The 18,448-nt window shown below is 44.0% G+C and overlaps 1 protein-coding gene across 8 annotated transcripts in view; it reads left to right on the top strand.

Annotated features, from left to right (window-relative positions):
- The first annotated feature begins 503 nt into the window (after nucleotides 1-503).
- qkia (QKI, KH domain containing, RNA binding a) overlaps nucleotides 504-18,448 on the top strand; it is a 77,355-nt gene continuing 59,410 nt past the window's right edge. For 4 of the 8 annotated variants that reach the window (XM_078175089.1, XM_078175088.1, XM_033642808.2 and 1 more), the window contains exon 1: nucleotides 504-1,055. In XM_078175089.1, coding sequence (XP_078031215.1) covers nucleotides 911-1,055 — 145 coding nt within the window. In that variant the 5' untranslated portion in view covers nucleotides 504-910. The remainder of the gene's footprint in view (nucleotides 1,056-18,448) is intronic. The other 4 variants (XM_033642807.2, XM_033642803.2, XM_033642806.2 and 1 more) reach the window with 1 other exon arrangement.

Genomic DNA, 18,448 nt, shown 5'->3' with positions numbered 1-18,448 from the left:
TTCATTTCATGCTTTTTGAGGGCCCCCCTCAATCCCACTTTCCCCCCACCATGACACCCCTGGATGACAATAAAACCTCTAATCTTAAACATGAGGTGATCTATAAAGGGAAAGTGTGTGTTGATGATTCAGAGGAATTAAAAGTAGGGAAAGGAGAACTCCTAATTTGATATGTTAAAGAATTTATGTTGCTGTCTAAAACACATAAAGAGGAAATCAAATCTCAGCTGTCTCCTCTTTTTACTCACATTATTGCCACAAGCTCTGCCTTTGGTGTTAAAGTTATAAGACCACTGAAGACAGTAAAAAGGGCACAAAACCATTACTTTAGAGTTTTAACTGATATAATGTCGCTATTAGTGATGAAAAGGAGACAGAATTAAATGTGTGCTGCCTTGTGTTGACAACACTTCAGGGGTATTATGTGCATTCCTGCGCACTGCTCACTATTGGCTCATATTTCTGTCAATCATTTAAGTAGCAACGCCGCCCCGCCCTCCTAGCTCTTATCTAAGCGCTCATTGGTTCTCCCATTAGTCCCCCGAAAGCCCCGCTGGCCAATAGCCGTTGAGGAGGACGGAGCCTTTCCGGTGGAAGAGTCTCTCGCGCCTACAGTGGTGGAATCGAACGTCCCCGAGCGCACACGGCGTAGAGGAGAGTACAGCGCACGAGTCTCTGGAAGGAAGATAACGGTTTCTTTTTTGCCCCCTCTCCACTCAAACAGCAAGAACAAACCAAACCTGAATTTTTAGGGGGGTTTACAGAGTCTTCACATCACCAGGAGGAGGGAAGCGAGGGATTGGAGCCGCAAGTTTTTTTTTTTTTTTCCTTTTTCGTTTTTTTTTCTTCCTTTTCCCTAAAACAGGATTCTGTGTTTCACGGTGGTTTGTTCTCCGCACTCGCCGCAAAGATGATGGTCGGAGAGGTCGAAGTGAAGGAGCGACCGAGGCCGAGTCCCGACTATTTGATGCAATTATTAAACGAGAAGAAGCTCATGACCAGTTTGCCAAATCTCTGCGGCATCTTCACACACCTGGAGAGGCTTCTCGACGAAGGTAAGTGGCGGTCTGGAGCGACCGGGGGGGGAGAGAGAGGAGGGGAAGCGTGACCACGGCGCAGTCCGGCTTCGGCACGGCTTCGCTGGGCGTCCCTGCTGCATAACGTTAGCGAGACCCACACTCGATATTACCAACCGTGGCAGGCACGATAACACTCACAACTTCCCCCCACGATTAACACCTCACATCCAGAGCAGGAAACCATTTATCCTGAGTGTCTGTCTCAGCCAGCGAGATGTGGATTTGAGAGTTGTGTTGCTAACGCTGGGGCTTCCACGGAGTTTGTTTCTGCACTCTTGACTTTGTGGCGACGAGACGAAAACTTTCTCTCACGCACTTAGAAAAATCACAACTGCCTATCAATGTCAGTGTATTCACACAAACGTCTCACAGTGACATTTTAAAGCACTCTTTAGGTTTTTAAAATCTCATTAAATTTAGACGGGGCCTGATTCCACATGTTCTCCAGCATTTTAGCTTCTGTTAGCCACATTTTAAGCTAGCGAGCCTGGGTGTCTGCATTCCGTTGAACTCTTCAGGAACCAAAACGGTAGCGTTAACTTAGCTAACGCCTCCTTAAATAAAGACTTAACCAGGCAGCACTGCGTTTCACACAAATGTCAAGAAGTGTTAGAAAAGTTGTCTTTATTTTCGCTCGGAGGGGTTGTGTGAGTTGTTGCCCAGCGGCCGAGCTTAAAAGCACGGAGGAATGTGTGTGCTTGTTGCCCAAACAATAGCCAGCAGTGAGTTGCTGCTGAGAGGGGGAGTGCACTAAGATTATTTCAACCGTCTAACTTTTTCATTTAAAAAAAGGGGGACATGGTTTTGTTTGTCTCCCTCCACACAGCCACTACAATATTTGTCTTGAAGCGAGGGTTATATTTCCTTCCCTTACTGCTGCAGCAGCAGTCGTCGTGTTTTTTTTACCAGTCAAGCGTGCCTTACCAAAAATTGCGTCGCCGTTTGTCGGCGGCGCCGTCCAGACGGGATTTGTCTGTCTGTGTGTATTTGCCACGATTTGTCCCTGATTTTGGCACGAGGAGCTGCGCTGAAACACGGGGCTTTATCGCTGTTTATGTTGATAGTATCAATAACATAAGCTGGTCTAAGCGGAAGGTTGGACCTATGCTTTATGTAACTGAGCTGGGGACACTAGAGAGCGCCACAGCCCCCTAAGCAGACTGTCCCCGTGCTGTGTGTGTGGTGTCGGACTGGACACCATGACACTGATGAATAAAGAATAACAGGCTACAACACGGGAAAAACAAGTGATTGCTTCGTAGGCAGCACAGGACGCAGAGAGCAGTGCATACCTCAGTTTCGGTTGCATGTCTGGATGAGTAGGCTCTGTAGTATGTAGTTGCCAAACCGGTCTGCAAAGATTTTCTTGCTTCCTTCATGAGGGGTAAACAAAATACTTAAAGGCGTAAAGTAGACTATTTCCTGTCTCACCAGTAGTAAAATGCATGCAAATAAATATAATTACACAGCCTCACACTTACTAAAACACCCCCACTCAAATTAAAGTCCAAACCTGAGTGTTATTTTGGTGCAGTAGATAAAGTAAGGTCCCTCTAATCTGTGACACAGACACTGTGTGTGTGTTTAAAGAAATATTTAAGTGCTTTTAGGATGAAAAATAGCACTTCAGTGTCAGGTTGAGGCCTTTAGAAATGTAAGCAATAAATCACTTCGTGTTAAGTGTGAAAAATAAGAGACAAATTTCCCAGGGTGTGATGATAGCATTCCCCCTCATGTTTGCAACCAGATTTTGTCGTTAACACTGCCAAGTTTGATTTCCCTCCACACCCCATAAATGCATCATAAAAGAGGCATTATGGAGTTTTTTAAAATTCTGGGAGCCAGCTGCTTTATTGGGCTCAGTTGGGAGTGATGGGTGTGTGATGTTTTCATTGAGGGGAGAGTCAGGAAGCAGATCTGTTTTCTTTTTCATCGCTGCTCCCCTTTGCCATTTGCCATTCCCCGTAGTCGTAGACCCCTAACAATCATCTGAGCAGCAAAGAACAGGGATCACGCGCGCAGCCTGTGTACCTCTCATGTGCTCTCAACTCAGCCGTGTTACTGTTGGCACAGAATGCGAGCTAATCCACAGAAAGCAAGAGGCTGTGATTCAGCTTCTGTGTGGTCAGCAGTGATTTAAAAAAATCTAATGTATAATACATTTTATATTTACTGGCTTTTTAATTTTTAAGTAGCAAACTAACACAAATCCAGCTTCCAAACTAGGCTGACCCTAAAGTGCTGAGGTGATAAGGGTTTGGGCTTTTTAAATATACTGTTAACTCAGGGAGATCAGTAAACTTTGTTCTGTCACGTGGAAAATGTGGAAAGTTTGTTTCTCTGTGACTTCCTAAATCCTCTGGTGTCCTGAAGGAACAGAACACTTTGAACGCAGCTGAGGTATTGAGCTATTTTTGGTTTTTCTGGGGGTGAATTGTCTCATATTTTGCATTGGGCCTATAGTCACCGTTCTTTGTGTTTCATCTGTGCGCTAACTGTGGGACTAAAGAGTATGTAAAGAATTACAATGCACTCTGCAGAGATGCTGTGTGCTGGATGTTGTGCACTCAGTGTAAGGCATCGAACACATATAGGCACATTGTAATACTGCTCTACTAATTTTGATCCGTGGGGATTTACGGTCACAGATCTATGTTTTACCTCATTTGCAGTAATAAAATAAAAGCCACTGAGCTTTCATTGAAAATAAATTGGTGGCACTGTTTCGCTTGTCTTTATTCCTTCAAAGAAAATGATTTTCCAACATGTAGTTTGATTTCTTGCACCGCATGATTTTGTGGCTTTGGAGGAACTGGTTTAAAAATCAATCCTGTAATGCTGGACTGGTCCAGCGACTCTGTGCAGCACTCAACGGATAAACGCTCCCTCCCCTGGTGTTTTAGAAATCATGGCAGGGACACTTGTGACACACCAGCTCCAGTCTCACTCCTCTAACACTGCACAAGTCTGGGGGTTTACAAGCGTTTCCACAGCACCAGCCCAAACTTTACGCTGCCGTCAGATATTGCGTGTGTGTGTGATGAAAACCACCCCAGTGTAGAGGAGGCCTGTCAGACTGTCTGGTTCCTGTTAGGGGCGGTTTGGTCTGCTTTCCCCTTTGAACGGGGCTGTAGTTCTGATGCGATACTCAGGACCAGCCTCCCCCACCCTCTGTCCTGTGCTGGTGAAAAGCGACCCCACCCAGGGTAAAAACCAAAAGCACAATCCAGTCTGTGCGTTTTTTATTAGGTTTAAAAAGGAGAGAGGAAAACAGTACTCAAACTAACAGCCCTTCCCGTTGGCTTAATGCGCCTAAAATAGTTGTCAAGAGTGTGTTATTTTTAATGTGTTGCGCTATGTGGCCTGTGCTGTCAGATTGTCGCAATTCCAGAAGCTCAGAAAAGTTATTTTTAATAGTTTTTTTTAGTGGCAGCTCGAGGTTTATAATTGTGTGATGAGAAAAATACGATGATGAATGAAGCATGTTTTGTGACTGTGGTCTTTGCCAGCAGTAAAGATAAACATCACACTCCACTGCAACTTCTAGTCAGATAGGATAGACTCCAGAAGGGAATCTTAAACTTGTGGAGTTGTGGTTTGAATTGCGTTTGATCTGAAAAGTTATTTTGTTTGGTGTGTGTGTGTGTGTGTAGTTTTCTCCTCAGACTTCTCAGTCAGTTCTGTCTCATTGAAAGCGGGTGTCTTTTCAAGGCGTCAAGGAGAGAGCAGATGCAACATAAAAAGCTATTTATTCTCAAGCAAAGGTAGAAACATAACCAGCCAGGGTAGAGTTATCACATAATGAAAAGAAAGGCCAAAAAACATCAAATTAAGGACCGTCCTAATCTGTCAACAAAGCACCAGCCGTCTTGTCTCCCGAGGGACAAAGGTTTTTGTGTGTTGATAACATTACAATGACGGCACTTTTGTTCTGAGTAAGTACTGTTTCACAGGTTTAAATGTGATTGAACATCTTAAATACCCTCCTTTGTCAGACTTAAGCATGCCTAGTAGGAGCAAAAAATCTAACCAGTTACAGTTGAACGCTTCAAACTCGTTCCAAAATTGTCCATTTCTCGAGAGTATACCACTCCGACAGCTGCACGTCTTCCTCGCCCACCCTTCGTTTTTTTGCATGTCTTCACAGCTGTTTCCATGGCGGAAGAAAGCTGACACCACCCTTGTGTGTGACGACTGCTCCCACCCTGCTTCAGTGGCGTGAGTGCATGGACGCCCCTGTTACGCTCCCAATATGCGTGTCGTCCTTCAAGGTCACTCTGGCCAATTGACAGGCCCCTTTTGAAATCCCCTTGCGTTGCAGTTGTTCATCTCCCCGAGGTGACACCTGCTATGGAGTTTTTTTTATTTCTCTTTACGATCTGCCAGCCAACAAGCTGCTTCAAATTGCTATATTTTCTCTTGGCAGGAGGAGACAGCCCATATAACATCTAGAGATGTAGCCTAGTAGTGAAGTGCAGGCGCTGTTGTAAGGTAGCGGAGCATAGGAGAAAGGAAGGGTTTTTTTTTTTTTTTTTGTCGTCATGAAATGTGGCGAGTGTTTCTATGGGGAACAGAATAGTCGGACTGATCGAAAATATTTATTTCAGGCTCCCCTTACCTTTCCTTACAGGCTCATTTTTGATCTTTGTTTGTATAATAGATTAAATGGTCCGTTGTTCCACTGCACGCTGCGTGGCACAGCCACATGGTGCATTGTACCATTTGTTCCTGGCTACAGAAACCCCCCCCTTTGCATATACAGTTCTGTGTCTGCTTGTTTGTCTCTGTGTGCCGTGATTTAACGGGACCTTCCCGGGAGAGCTGTCAGCGTTTGGAGGACAAACTGTCTGCTGTCCACTGTGGTGCCTGTGTAGGGAACTGGTCCTCTGGGAAAAGCTGTTTAGAGCACAGATTTTGATAAATGGGAGAATGCTAGAAGTCTGCGTTTGGTTTTCTACCTGATGTCCCATATTTCTGTCAGTCTGTTCATATGGCTCTCCCCTTTTTGTTCTCTGTCTGGCTGTTGCAGCGCCGTACTCTCCTACTGTAGGTTGACCCTTGGCATTTCTCAGCACAGGGCTAGACCTGCGCTAACCTCTGACATGCAGTCAATCTAGCAGGTAACAAGACTGAGTACCGCTCGCAAAATAAGATACAGCTTAGAGCCGTGAGAGAGCACAGGAAGAGAGAAATGGGGTTGTTAGGCCAGGACTGTTGTTGCAAGCAGAAACCTGTTATATACCCCCCCAACCCCCTTTCTTCTCCCCACATTCTCTCCCAAAGCACCACTTATAAGCTGGAATTTAATTAACCGAGAGCCATTCTGTGAGCTGGTTTACTGAGCCGTCGCCACCAGTGAGAAAGCAGAATTGGAGGCTTTGTGCTGTCTTTCTCTGTCTGCCTCTCTGTGGCAGTCACGCGGTCCCTCTTTCGCAGTCTCTCCTCCCTGGTAATAAATTAGGTGGTGGCATAAGTCTGACAGGGTGAGGTGTAGGGGTTGTGGCAGGACCCGGCATTGCTTTGCCTGTCTTCCTTCCAACATGCCTCTGCCTTAGCAGCCCTCCTATCCAGAAGCCCCACCACAGCGCCTGTGCGAGCTTCAGTCCCTGTTCTTGCTCCAACCCCGGACCCGTCTTGCTCCCCTGGCCCCACTCCAGCCCCAGCAACGCCACCCCCCAGCGGGTGCTGTATGATAAAGTCATCCAACGACAGCTCCGGGCTCTTATCTCAGGCCTCAATCCCGTGAGTGCTGGGGCCTCCTTATCGCTGCTGCCTCTGCCTGGCCTCCTGTCTCAGTGCCCTACCCTGACTGCCTGGCTGACTATCTTGCTCGCTGTCGCCAAAACTAAGTGTCTTCCCTTCTATTACTGCCGGCTGTTAGACAACACATTGCTAGAGGCAGTTTATCTCTCTCCTTTTTTTAATTCGTCAAGCCTTAAAGCAGAGCAATCACATTAAAAATTAATAATGAATAAGGTAACTAGATGCACAGTGAATTTTGCCGAAGGGATTTCATTGTGTCGCTTCTGTCAAGGCGAGAGTCATAGGTCTGTGTGTGTGTGTGTGCTCTCTAGATGATGACAAGCAGTGTTAAAGAGGAAGATGAATTAAGAGATGTTGTAATAATTATGTCCCAACAGCTTCCTGACACAGACGTGTTCATTAAATCGGGTTGTTTATTCCCTTTTTCTGAAACCGTGGCTCCTCCCTTTACCCTTGACCCAAGTTTTGTCCACTTTTGCCATCTTTTTCTTCTTTTTGTGTCTCATGCAAAAACATCTACGGGAAGTAACGCCCATTTCAGACAGGAATGGACTATGGAGAAGGCGAGTCAGTGGTTTGTTTTTCCCTTCAGACAGACAGACAGGGAGAAAGGGGGGGCTGTTTTCTGGCTGTGGTGACAAGAGAAGCCTGCTCTTCTTGTCCCCTCTCCCACAGAGGTGGGTCTGTCTCTCAGCTTTTCTTTTGATTAATTTAGATTACATCATGAATCATTGCTCCTGTCCCTCCTCCACACACTTGTGTGGATACGCAACACACACAGTATTTCTCAGCTAGGAGAAGTATGGGCCCCACCCTGTTACATTCTTTGAGTGCCTCAAATAGCGCTCCCACCCCCCTCGCACACAGTGGTCCCCCTTATTGCCTCGCTCTTTCTCTTTAAGTCTTTGTTTTAAAGCCTCTGAACTGTCACAACAGAAAGAGCGTTTAACAATTAGGTTTTTCAGGAATCATACCAGTACCATTTGTCACCGTTTCCTGTTTCCTTCCCCATTTTTATCATAGAAAAATGAGCTGAATGCTCACTCTGTTTCTCTCTCTGACTGTGCCCACCCCTCTGCATTCATTTTCTCTCTCCTTTCAGAGGAGGAATGGCAAGCGAGCGTTGGCAGCCAGCTCAGGAATTTTACCGGGAGCACAGTCAGAGCACTTAACCTCCAGCCTGGTGTTTGTTTTCCCCACACACTCTCTCATAGTGTGTTTTAGTTCAGCTTAATGTGAATGCCATCCACAGTGAGGCACAGAAACTTTTACTTTACTTTAAATATCTAAAAAATGTTGAATGCATAATTTTCTGGTAATGCGATAGTTGTCGTTTCAAGGGTGGCACCAGCAAGCTCTATTTGCCCTGCATGAAACTATCAAAGCCGTGTAATGTTTTCCAAAACCTTCTAATTTTTTGATACCTTCACCCCTGTCTCACTGACCGTTTATATTATCACCATTTTCCCTTCATCGTTGTCCAAACTTCACTTGCCCCATCCTCTTTAAAACACCCCAGTGGATCAGCCTGACTGTGGTTTGCAGCCTTTGCCTCGGTTTCTCACTGGTTGCCGGCTGGCCGATAAATCAAAGATGAATAATTTACCTGTCCCTCAGCAGCCCGTGTTGTTTCTGTGAGGCTTGGCAAGAGCAGGCAGTGCTGCCATAACCTTCCCTTAGGGCCACAGAAAGTGAGGTGGCAAGAGGTAGTGAGATTCCTCTGTAGGGTTTTGCCATCTCATAAGGAAACTCCAATCTTAACCAGTCTCAGCTGCTTCTCTGACTCTCTAAAGTCCATGTCAGACTGTTCATGGTACTACTGTTGCTTTTTTCTGCTCACTCTGCCATTATTCGGTTTAACCATTAATCAAAAGCCAATACATGTTTTGTCAAATGTTGTTTCTTAGCTTATATTTTGCACTGCATTTCTGCAGCTCTAAACTTTTACTCATTTCCACCACCATGTTTGGCTGTAGTTTTACATACTGTTACATTAACCTCCCATGTGACTCTCAAACTGTACCTGTTACATTGTCTTTAAAACATCTGTAAACAAGCTTTCCAGCATCCACATCCAAAAAATTGTGATATTTTTTGTCTGTCCTTAACAATTAGGCTCGTAATCATGTTGAAGAAATGGTTTTGGACACGGCAAGCGCTTCAGTTTGCCAATCATATTTACCCAGGGCAGTCGTTCAACTGGCTTTGTGTCTTGAATGCAGCTGTATCTTGTAAAGATGTCTGCTGCACTGGTTTCAGAAGCTGTTGTTCCTTTAGATTTCAGTGGGTCTTCCTTTGAAAGAAATTGAAATATTGTGTAATTATAACCCAGAAAGGACCGTCTTATTTTAGTCTGTATCAGATCTCAGACCCAGTTAACAGTTTAGAAACAACCTCCTCAATGTCCTGAAAACAACAAGCTTTAGTATTGTAAAGTCTGTTTTTAAAGGAGCTGTATGCAACATTCAGAGCATATCTATGATTCAGAGTCTGATTGTCTCAGCGTGAAGGTGGCTGAGCCGGCAGCTAACAGCGCTAGCAAAAGCAACTGTGCTGACAGAGCTAACGATATCAACCTGGGGGGATACCAAAGGGTGGGTGCTATGCTTGCGCAATGTTGCTGTCCTGTTATCAGGTGTAATTGCTGAATGAGCGCCGTGCAGAAAGGTGGCAAGTAGCTAGCCTATGGGACACACACGCAGGGACTCGCATATACTAACATGCACGTGCTGCGGGACCATCCACCACAATAAAGAACAGAGACGCTCAGGTTACAACACACACAGAGGGAGTGTGACTTCATTATTTGCCCAGGATGCCATTATTCTACTGTATCTTTACATAGTAAATAGTGATTTGCAGCTGTATTAATGTCCTGACTGTCACATGCAGGATCTTTAAAGACAGTGAAGCAGATTTGATCATTTTTATGAAGTGTAAAGCAGTAGGGGGAAGGAGAGTGGCCTCAAAGCAATCACATTGCAAGGCTTTCTGTAAGTACAGCGAGCTCTGTGTTACCGTGCAAGTGTAAAATGTTTATGAAAGAGCTCATTCCACACTGCAGTCATTCAAGTTCACAGTGTTTATACCACCTGTGCCAGCCCTACCCCACCCTCCATCGCTCATGTAAGCCTGTACAGCCTTGCGATTTGATGCCGTTGCTGAAGTCATCAGATCACAGAGAGGTCGCACACAGTAAAGCACTGCTCAACTTGTTGGTGTGCTATCTGCTTGTACTGATGGGTTAATGCTGATGTCTAAGAGTAGGTTTTCACAGATTTCTAGAGGGACTGTGAAGTGTTTTTTATTTCACTGCACCCTCTACCTATTCAGCAATGTTTCAGCTGCTTGGACGTCTCATTGACAAAGTCACACATAGTGAAAGGCTAGCCTAACTAGAACTACATGTGCTGCACAGTTGTAATTTACAGTGGCTGTCTGCCCCGCAGTCTTGTGCTGTAATGTAAAACATGATTTGCTTAGCATAATTTATGCCCACGTGCAATGCGTTCAACCCAAAGTCGTCGTAGCAGCACATGAACGGAGTCAGAGTTTTACAACTACAAGTGAAACTGTTTGCCGACTGCGCTGTTTGTTTAGTGTTTGTCGCCGCTTCTGCTGTTTGTGGTGAGGCTTAAGTCTGTCTGTCCTTATCAGTTCAGTGGTTTGGAGGAGATTACAGAGCAGAAACAATGGGTGGTTTTGTATGATTAGACTTTAATTGGCGAAACAAAGAGCCTCTTTAGCACCGTGTGTGACATAGGAAAGACTGGCATAAAACCCCGCAGATAACTGGCAGGAAAGAATTTGCCGTGTGTATATGAAAGGGTTAGTGAGCATGAGCCTCGTCCCTGCTCAGTTGATTGATTGTGTTCGCTGAAAGGAAAAAGGCGAGCAAGGCTGCCCGAGAGCGAGGGGAGGATGGTGAATGCGATAAAGAATAGTGGGGGGAGACAGAGGATTCCTATGTGCTGTGAATGAGGTCATTTGGTTGGTTATGAGGAAGGTCACTGACCCCTCCCTCTGCTCCACACTCCACCCCTCTGTCTCTCCCTTCCTCCCCCTCAGCTAATGATACACAATGGCTTTTTGTGCTTTAATGGGCCAGACACACACTTTGGGCCATTCCTACCAGTTCACACAGAAGTGTGTGCACAAGTGCTGTCTGCAAAACGAGCCCAATGCATTGCAGTGCATTTTTACATAATGCATTTTGCACTTAGTTTATTATCTTAGCTACATGCACAGTGCTGAATTTCATGTTCTTAAAGCTGCTGAGTGATGTGGTTTATGCAGCCGAAGACCCTCCATCTATACTGATGCTCACACGGTTGAGTAGTGATAGTGGAGACAACTTGGAGCATGTTGAATGAAACTTCTGTGTGTTTTCCTTGTATATAAATATAGGAAAGCCCTTTTCGGTGTTGTGTTGCAAATGCTTTGTATCGTGAAGTGAACAGGAACCTGTTAACATGATTACTTAGGGGTGTATTGTACGGAAGCATATTGCATTCACTTGACAAATAAAAACAGCCCTGTTTTTCTGAGTAATTTTTTCTATTTTTTTTTTTTTCTTTTTCTTTTTAATTTTTTTTGGGTAATTTTTTCTGTTTTTCGTGGTAATTTTTCAATAACGGTAAGGCACGTAATTAGTTACACACATGGTATGGTAATCTAGCTATGTTTCGACTCCATCCTTCTTGTGTAGGCCTATCGCTGAATGTAACAGGTTAGGTTAGTAACAGGTTGTAACAACGTTAGCTGACAAATGTGAATGGGCATGATTTCAGTTGTCAGGTAATGTTGTTACAACCTGTTACTGACCTAACCTGTTACATTGAGCGATAGGCCTACACTAGAAGGATGCAGTCGAAAACATAGCTGCAGGGGTCACTTGCAGGTGACAGGTGGGAAGTAGTTTGAAGTATCTCGTCTACTCGTTCAGGAAAAAAAATTACGAAGGGGAAAAAAAAAAGAAAAGAAAAAGATTACCACGAAAAACAGAAAAATTTACCACAAACAAACAGGGGGAAAAATACCCTGAAACACAGAAAAAAAATTAATATGAAAAAAAGGGGAAAAAATTACTCAGAAAAACAGGAATTTTTTTATTTGTCAAGTGTAGTATTGTGTGTGTGGATCTGTAACCATATCTTTTTTTTATGAATTGGATTCCAGGCCATTTCCTTACAATGCCCTATATCCTGTCCTACATCACTGTACAGCAAATTAACAACATAAACATTATTATATTGAATACATGATAAATGCTGCTTAGTAAAATGCTGCATAAATGTCCTAGGGTGCTGCTGCAATCAACCAGTGGGTTAAATACTAGGTTGCTAATATATAAAATCATGTCTGCACTGGAGGAGTATGGCTTTAATTCGTCCTAATGTTGCTGTTCTTGTTGTTTTCTAACTTGCTCTAGCAATAAAGTGAGGTATTTTGTTTATTATAGTTTAAAATGGTAGCAATCATGGCCTTCTAATCAGTCTGTTTTCAGTACCAAGATATATGGCTGCTGCAACACAGCTGTATGGGCATGCATTGTTGTCACCGGATACAAAATAAGAGATTTGTTGTAGATACCAATACATCTGCAAAGCCTGAATCTGGCCTCACCGTGGAGATCCACTCAAGAACACCACTAACTGCACATAACTTAACATATTTCCCCCTGACCTCAACCATGATCCTAATTACTGGGGAATGGATTCTGGATGCACTTGACCCGAGAAGTCTGGTTCATGTCAAAGACTAATACACTGTAGCTAGCATACTTGCTTACATAGCTCACAAATAGTAAATGAATTACCGACGTAACTGACAGTTACTGATGTTTGCAGAGGCATTCTTGCTGCCGTGTTTGGTCATATTTATTTGTAATCGAGTTAAGAGAAGTTACAATAGATGCTTGAAAAATATACAACCAGCTGGCACAGTTACTCAGTTTCTCTCTACCTTGTAGGTGCTATTCCAGCCTGCTCTGGCCATCTCGGCTCAGTGTCATTACATAGGAATGTTGCCCATAAAAGACTTACAAGGTGTTGCTTTATAGACATCTGTGATAAGATTACAGCTGCTCCTGTCTGTCTGGTGTGTATATTTTCTTGCGGACATGCTCACTGTGATTTTAGAGATAAGGTGATTGGAGTCAAATTGCTATAAAGTTTGAATTTTGCTTTTTGCTCTGTTTGTGTGGGTAAATATTTTGTAAACTTTAGTGGTCGTCGAGGGAAGGTTAAAGGCAGGTGGGAATGGACGGTGTGAAGACACAGCAGTGGAGACAGGTGTGGGTATGAGCAAGGTGCCAGCTGTTGTTGACACCTTAAGGTGAGGAATAGTCTGCCAGTAGATGGACTTGTCTCTCTCTGTCCCCTCTAATCCTCCTCTCCCCGTCCCCGTTCCACCCGTCCTTGTCTCTCCCCCTGCTCTGCTTTCTTGGCGAGTATTTGTCTGACATGAGTTTAGGCTGTTTGTGATGGGAGCTCTTCCTGCAACCTTATTTTTATTGAGCGTCTGACACTTTCGATGAACCAGACCTCGGTTCTATCTCCGCTCCTCCTCCCTCATCACCATGTATAAATTCCTGCTCTCTGTCTGCACCCCAGTTGCGCGCGCGCGCACACACACACACACACGCACACACACATATACAGTTAGCTTTGATTTCTCTCCGTCTCTTATCTCTCTCTTTAAGTTTTAAACATGTACATGCATTCCCCCCATCTGTTTATTTCATATTGCCTTCCATCGTTGTCATAGTGTTTTCCAGAAGAGAAAATTGGTATCCATTCTCCCAAGGGAATGACTCATTTTTCCTGGCTTTGTCTTTTTACCTATTTATTTTAGCTGAGTGACTCTACCGCTCCCCCGTCTTTGTGTTCTCTTCTCTCATCTCCTGTTTCTCTGGATTTTTCTTTTCCTCCACCCGTTCTCTTCTTCCATTCGCTTTCTCTTCTCCAGCCTCCCTCTCTGTTCGTATGTGAGGCAAAAAATCCAGCCTTGGGGCTACATTGCCTCTTTCATGTGAGGACCAGTGGTGACATTAAAGGCCTGCTACGTGGTCTGTCAGTTTGCATCAGCCTTGCTCTTACTGTCTGTGCTCAGGACCCTAGTACACGCTTGGCTCTCCACTCAATCACTCCCAGGCTCAAATGCTGGTTGGTAGGGAACAACATGCCTGCACCCGCTGGCTGTAATTGTGCACGTTCATATGCACTTGCAGATTTGTTAAGTCCTCACACCCAGGCGCTTTGAAGCAGATCGATGTTTAAAGGCTTAAGAATACTGGAAGTTTGGTTAATGACAGTTGTGTCAGCAGCTCTTCCTCTCCTCCCTTTATGACACTCTGACCCAGTTGTGACAGCCCCTCCGACGTCTTTGTTTTTTAAATGCTCTAAATGCTACATTCAACATGGCTCGGCAGACAAAACAGATCAACTGAATGATCTCCAAACCCAGACAACCAGACCAAACAAGCAGAGAGCAGCTCTTTTGATGATCTGCAGGCAGAAGGGAGTAGGTCAGGGGGGGGCTTTCCCTTTTATTCATTGTCTTTCCTCTAAGACAAGCAATCTTGATTTCTGGAAGTGCGTCAGACACCAAGAGAATTTTTCAGTGTCTCCAAACAGCGCCAGGCCTTTTTGTTCTTCATAGAGAATCAGTATGTACCAGTCTAACTTATGACTACCAACACTTGCACAAAATCCATCTTTGTATACTCGGCCCAGAACAATTGAAGTTCTGGCAGAGGACCATGCATATCCATCCAGATATTTAACACATTTCTTGTATGTCTAATTTGTATTTTACAAGAGTAGGCGTTTGAAGCGATTCGATTCAGATCCTGGAAAAATGGTATGTCAGGCTGCGAAGACAATGAGGAGCCGGCACAACGACACAACACCAGCTGTGATGCAAGTCTGCGTGTTGTCACACCCAGGGACAGCGACTGAGTGGCTGTTGGACTAAAACTTAAGATGCTAGCTACAAGCCTGAGCAGGCCCTGTGCCTGGGGATCAAACAACAGCTGACACACACACACACACACACACACACACACATATGTGCTCTTAGTGATGTAACCAGTTTGTCTTCCTGTTTTCGTAGCTCGTGTCCCTCCCAGGGTTTTTATGCATAGGGAATGTAAGCCTTGCTGAAATTCTTTGTTGCATTTTAAGTGCATCACTGTCAACTCTAATCACATCTGCAAACATCAGCTCAGGGCAATGATAGGTGAACATAGCTAACATAGCAGGATGATACACTGGCTAATTTGCTGGTGGCTATAACCAAAATTTCTCAGTTTATTACAGGACAAGCCCTGAAGCACTAAACTCTGAGTGTACCGGTCTTTGTTGAAGGACTTGATTAAACATTGTGGTGATTCTGAAGGCTTTCATTTGTGGTGCTGTTGAATTGTTTTGCATTATACTGAAAATGTTGTCCACCTCATTTATATAATTAAGCGTGGACGATACAGCTGCAACACTTGGTTGATTAATCAACTAGTTGAGTAACAGAAAATTAATTGGCAACTCATCGAATAATCACTTTAGTCTGTTTTTGTAAGGTTTGCTCTTTTCATGCTTCTTAAATTTGATAATAAATTCATGATAATAAACTGAATAGCTCTGGATTTTTGGACTATTGGTTGAATAAAACATCATTTGAAGAGGCCAAATGGACTCTGGGAAATCTGCCAGATTAATTTTATAATAAAATAATTGTTAGTTGCAGCTTTAATAGACTTCATTAGTTGTAGCCAGGTGTACTTAAAAAGCTGGCAATGAGCAAATGTGTATTGAAAAGGCGATGTGACATTGAGCCATGTTCATTAACTCCTTGTTGTTTTTTTTAATTAATATGGAATCCAATACAACAAGGACACATGCTACACCATAAAGAAGCCATAGAGTTGAGTCAATATCTCTGGCACGCTCTTATCAACAGCTGAATATGATAAGATTCATAAAGGTAGGAGATATTGCAGGGTTGTTGTATTTGATTGCGTCAGATTGTGATTTTGATTTTAATTGTACCTCATTTTATAAATCACATAAAATCACTATTTTTAATGATAGTGTTAAATCAAAGCTGTGCTACCTGGGAAAAGTAATGTATTATATGTATTCTCCCTTTTGAATACTGTTAAATCAAATTTCAGTGGGTGATAAGATGTTCAAAGCACCACCTTTGTCTAATTTTGATTTAGGAAAAACCCTTTTGATACAGGTCTGTGTTCAGACTCAATTTTGCTCTCTGGACACATGATGAGACAGTGAACAACTGACAGTCTGTCACGGAACACAGGGTTGAAGAATAATTGCGTATGAAACATACTTGAAGGCAGTTGTCACTCTCTTTGCTGCTGTCTCTGTTTTCGTGGCATCAATGCTGTCTTGTTGTAATCAAGTGACCTCATTCCCCGATAATGAGAGAGGGAAAGGAATGTGGTAGTTCCCTATTCTGTCACTCCCCTACCTACCCAAAACATATTAAATGAAGAGATTTTTTTTTTTCAATCTGTTTGTTGACATTCTCAATACTGAACTTCTGGCGGGCTCCTGCTGCTCCCATCTGTTCCTCGCCTAAAATCACTAGAGTCACAGTTGATGTAAGGATTTGTTGAAGGTTTACAGTTAAAATGCAGCCCCGTTCTCCTCTCTCTTGGTGTTGCCATTTGACGGTGTTTAACTGGGATGAAGTGACCATGTAAATGTTTCCTATTCTGTTCGCTTTATGTTAACTATTAGGTGTTCTCGCAGTGGACTTTATAATCCCACTGAGAACACTGTGCTTCCCTGTGGATTCAGATTAGTTTGGAAGCATGTAGAGGCATGTGTGAATTATCTCTCCGGATCAGAGGACAAAGACGGAGGTTTGATCACAGAGACGTAAAAACATACAAAATCTTTTTTTAAACTGATCATGGGGAGTGTGACAAATTATCCTACCCTCCCACCTTCCCGATTGGTTACGATCACCGTGGTCTCCTTAGTTACAGGGGTGGGGACGGGAAGCACAGTGCACGTTATCTTCCACAGTCACATTGACAGTCATAGCCTTTCCTTCCTCCCGCGTCCTGTCTTGTTTCCTCTTCTGACAGCTGGACCTTTCCTGCCATTGTTGCATGGTGAAGGGGGCAGCTGCATGTAGGGGTAGTGGACATAGTTGAGATGTGTTTAATGGATGGCAAGCGCTCAGCACTTTCAGATCTGAATGTTGGTCATCAGTTCTTCTTTCTAACTCTTGAGTCACCCTTTGGGGCGTAGCTAGTCCTTCCTTATATCCTAAGAAGAGCCAGTTACTGACAGGAAATGTCAATCTTCTCCAGCCCCTTCAGGCAGCGGGCAAAAGAAAGAGATACCCCCTTTTCATGTGCCAGAGGACATGGTTCCTGGGCAACAGTCAACATAAAACAGGGTCAAGGACCGCTCCTCCAATCCACAGACATACACCTCATCAGCATGCATCCTGACTCTTCATCCTGTTATTCTTCCCATTCCTTATCTCGCATTCTCACATCTTGTCAAGCTCACAGCATGCATCCTGTGCCTCAGTTTACACAGCATCCCCTGCATTGTTTTGGGGTGTGTGTCTGTGCAAGTGCGGATGCATGTTTGTAAAAGTATGCCTGGGGCCTCCGTGGAAAAAACGGCTGCGTTTCTAGATGCCTAAGTGCGGCGTGTGCACAAGCGAAACACTGAAAGCAGAGTTAAATGGGTTAAAGCAGAGCGAGAGAGGGACTCTTGAGTAGCACCGTGCGGCGCGGCTCAGGTCTTGCTTTTGTTTGTCTGCTTGATTTTACTGGCAGGTAAAGTCTGTGAAATGAGTTCCCACGAGATGCAGAAGAACCAACAATCTGCTCGGCTGTTTGCGCGCATGCTTTTTTCATGCTTTGAGTGTGTGTTTGTGTTCATACTAATTAATCCACCAGTTTAGACTGCTCCTGTCGTAACTAAGCATCCGTTTTTAGTATGCACAGTACTGCACAGATAAAGGTTGTGTCTCAAGGAAGCAAAAGGTGGGATTTCTCCTTGTGTTGTGGCTTAGTTGAGGCAGGCTATTTCCTTTTTTCGATCAAGTATATCCCCTCAAATTTGTGAAACCATTTTCAACTCATGAGGCTTCTCTCTTAAAGCCAGCCTGTTAAATGACTATTGCTGTGACTTCCAATTTAACGCTACATATCGCTTCCCCTTTAGATGGCAAAAGCAGCAGTAAAATAGCCTATCTTTGCTTGGTATTTTAAAGGGAGCCTGAGTCTGCATTTGTGTGCATTAGGTTGGCTGTTTCAGCTGAGCTAGGGTATTGGGCTACTTTAAAAGGTGAACTGAGGAGAGAGGAAGTATTAGCCCAGAACTCAAGCTTCTGCTGTGCTGGATTAGAATATTTTCGCAATCGTTGAATAATTAGCAATATTATGAAACTACCCTAAGAAGGAGCTTTTAGCTTTCTGTTAACTACCACCCTAACACTCCCCGGTGCTTCCTGTAAGGGAATTATATCTGTGTGTGAAGGAGAGAAAACAGTTTCTGCAGCTTTCCACCTTGCTCACTCGCCTTGGGGTGCCTCCCCCCAAGTTTAAGTTTGTGTGA

The sequence above is a fragment of the Epinephelus lanceolatus genome, chromosome 15 (genome assembly GCF_041903045.1).
Source record: "Epinephelus lanceolatus isolate andai-2023 chromosome 15, ASM4190304v1, whole genome shotgun sequence".
Classification (NCBI taxonomy): domain Eukaryota; kingdom Metazoa; phylum Chordata; class Actinopteri; order Perciformes; family Serranidae; genus Epinephelus; species Epinephelus lanceolatus.
The sequence above is the reverse complement of the archived record's forward strand: the minus strand, read 5'-3'. Positions and strand labels throughout refer to the sequence as shown.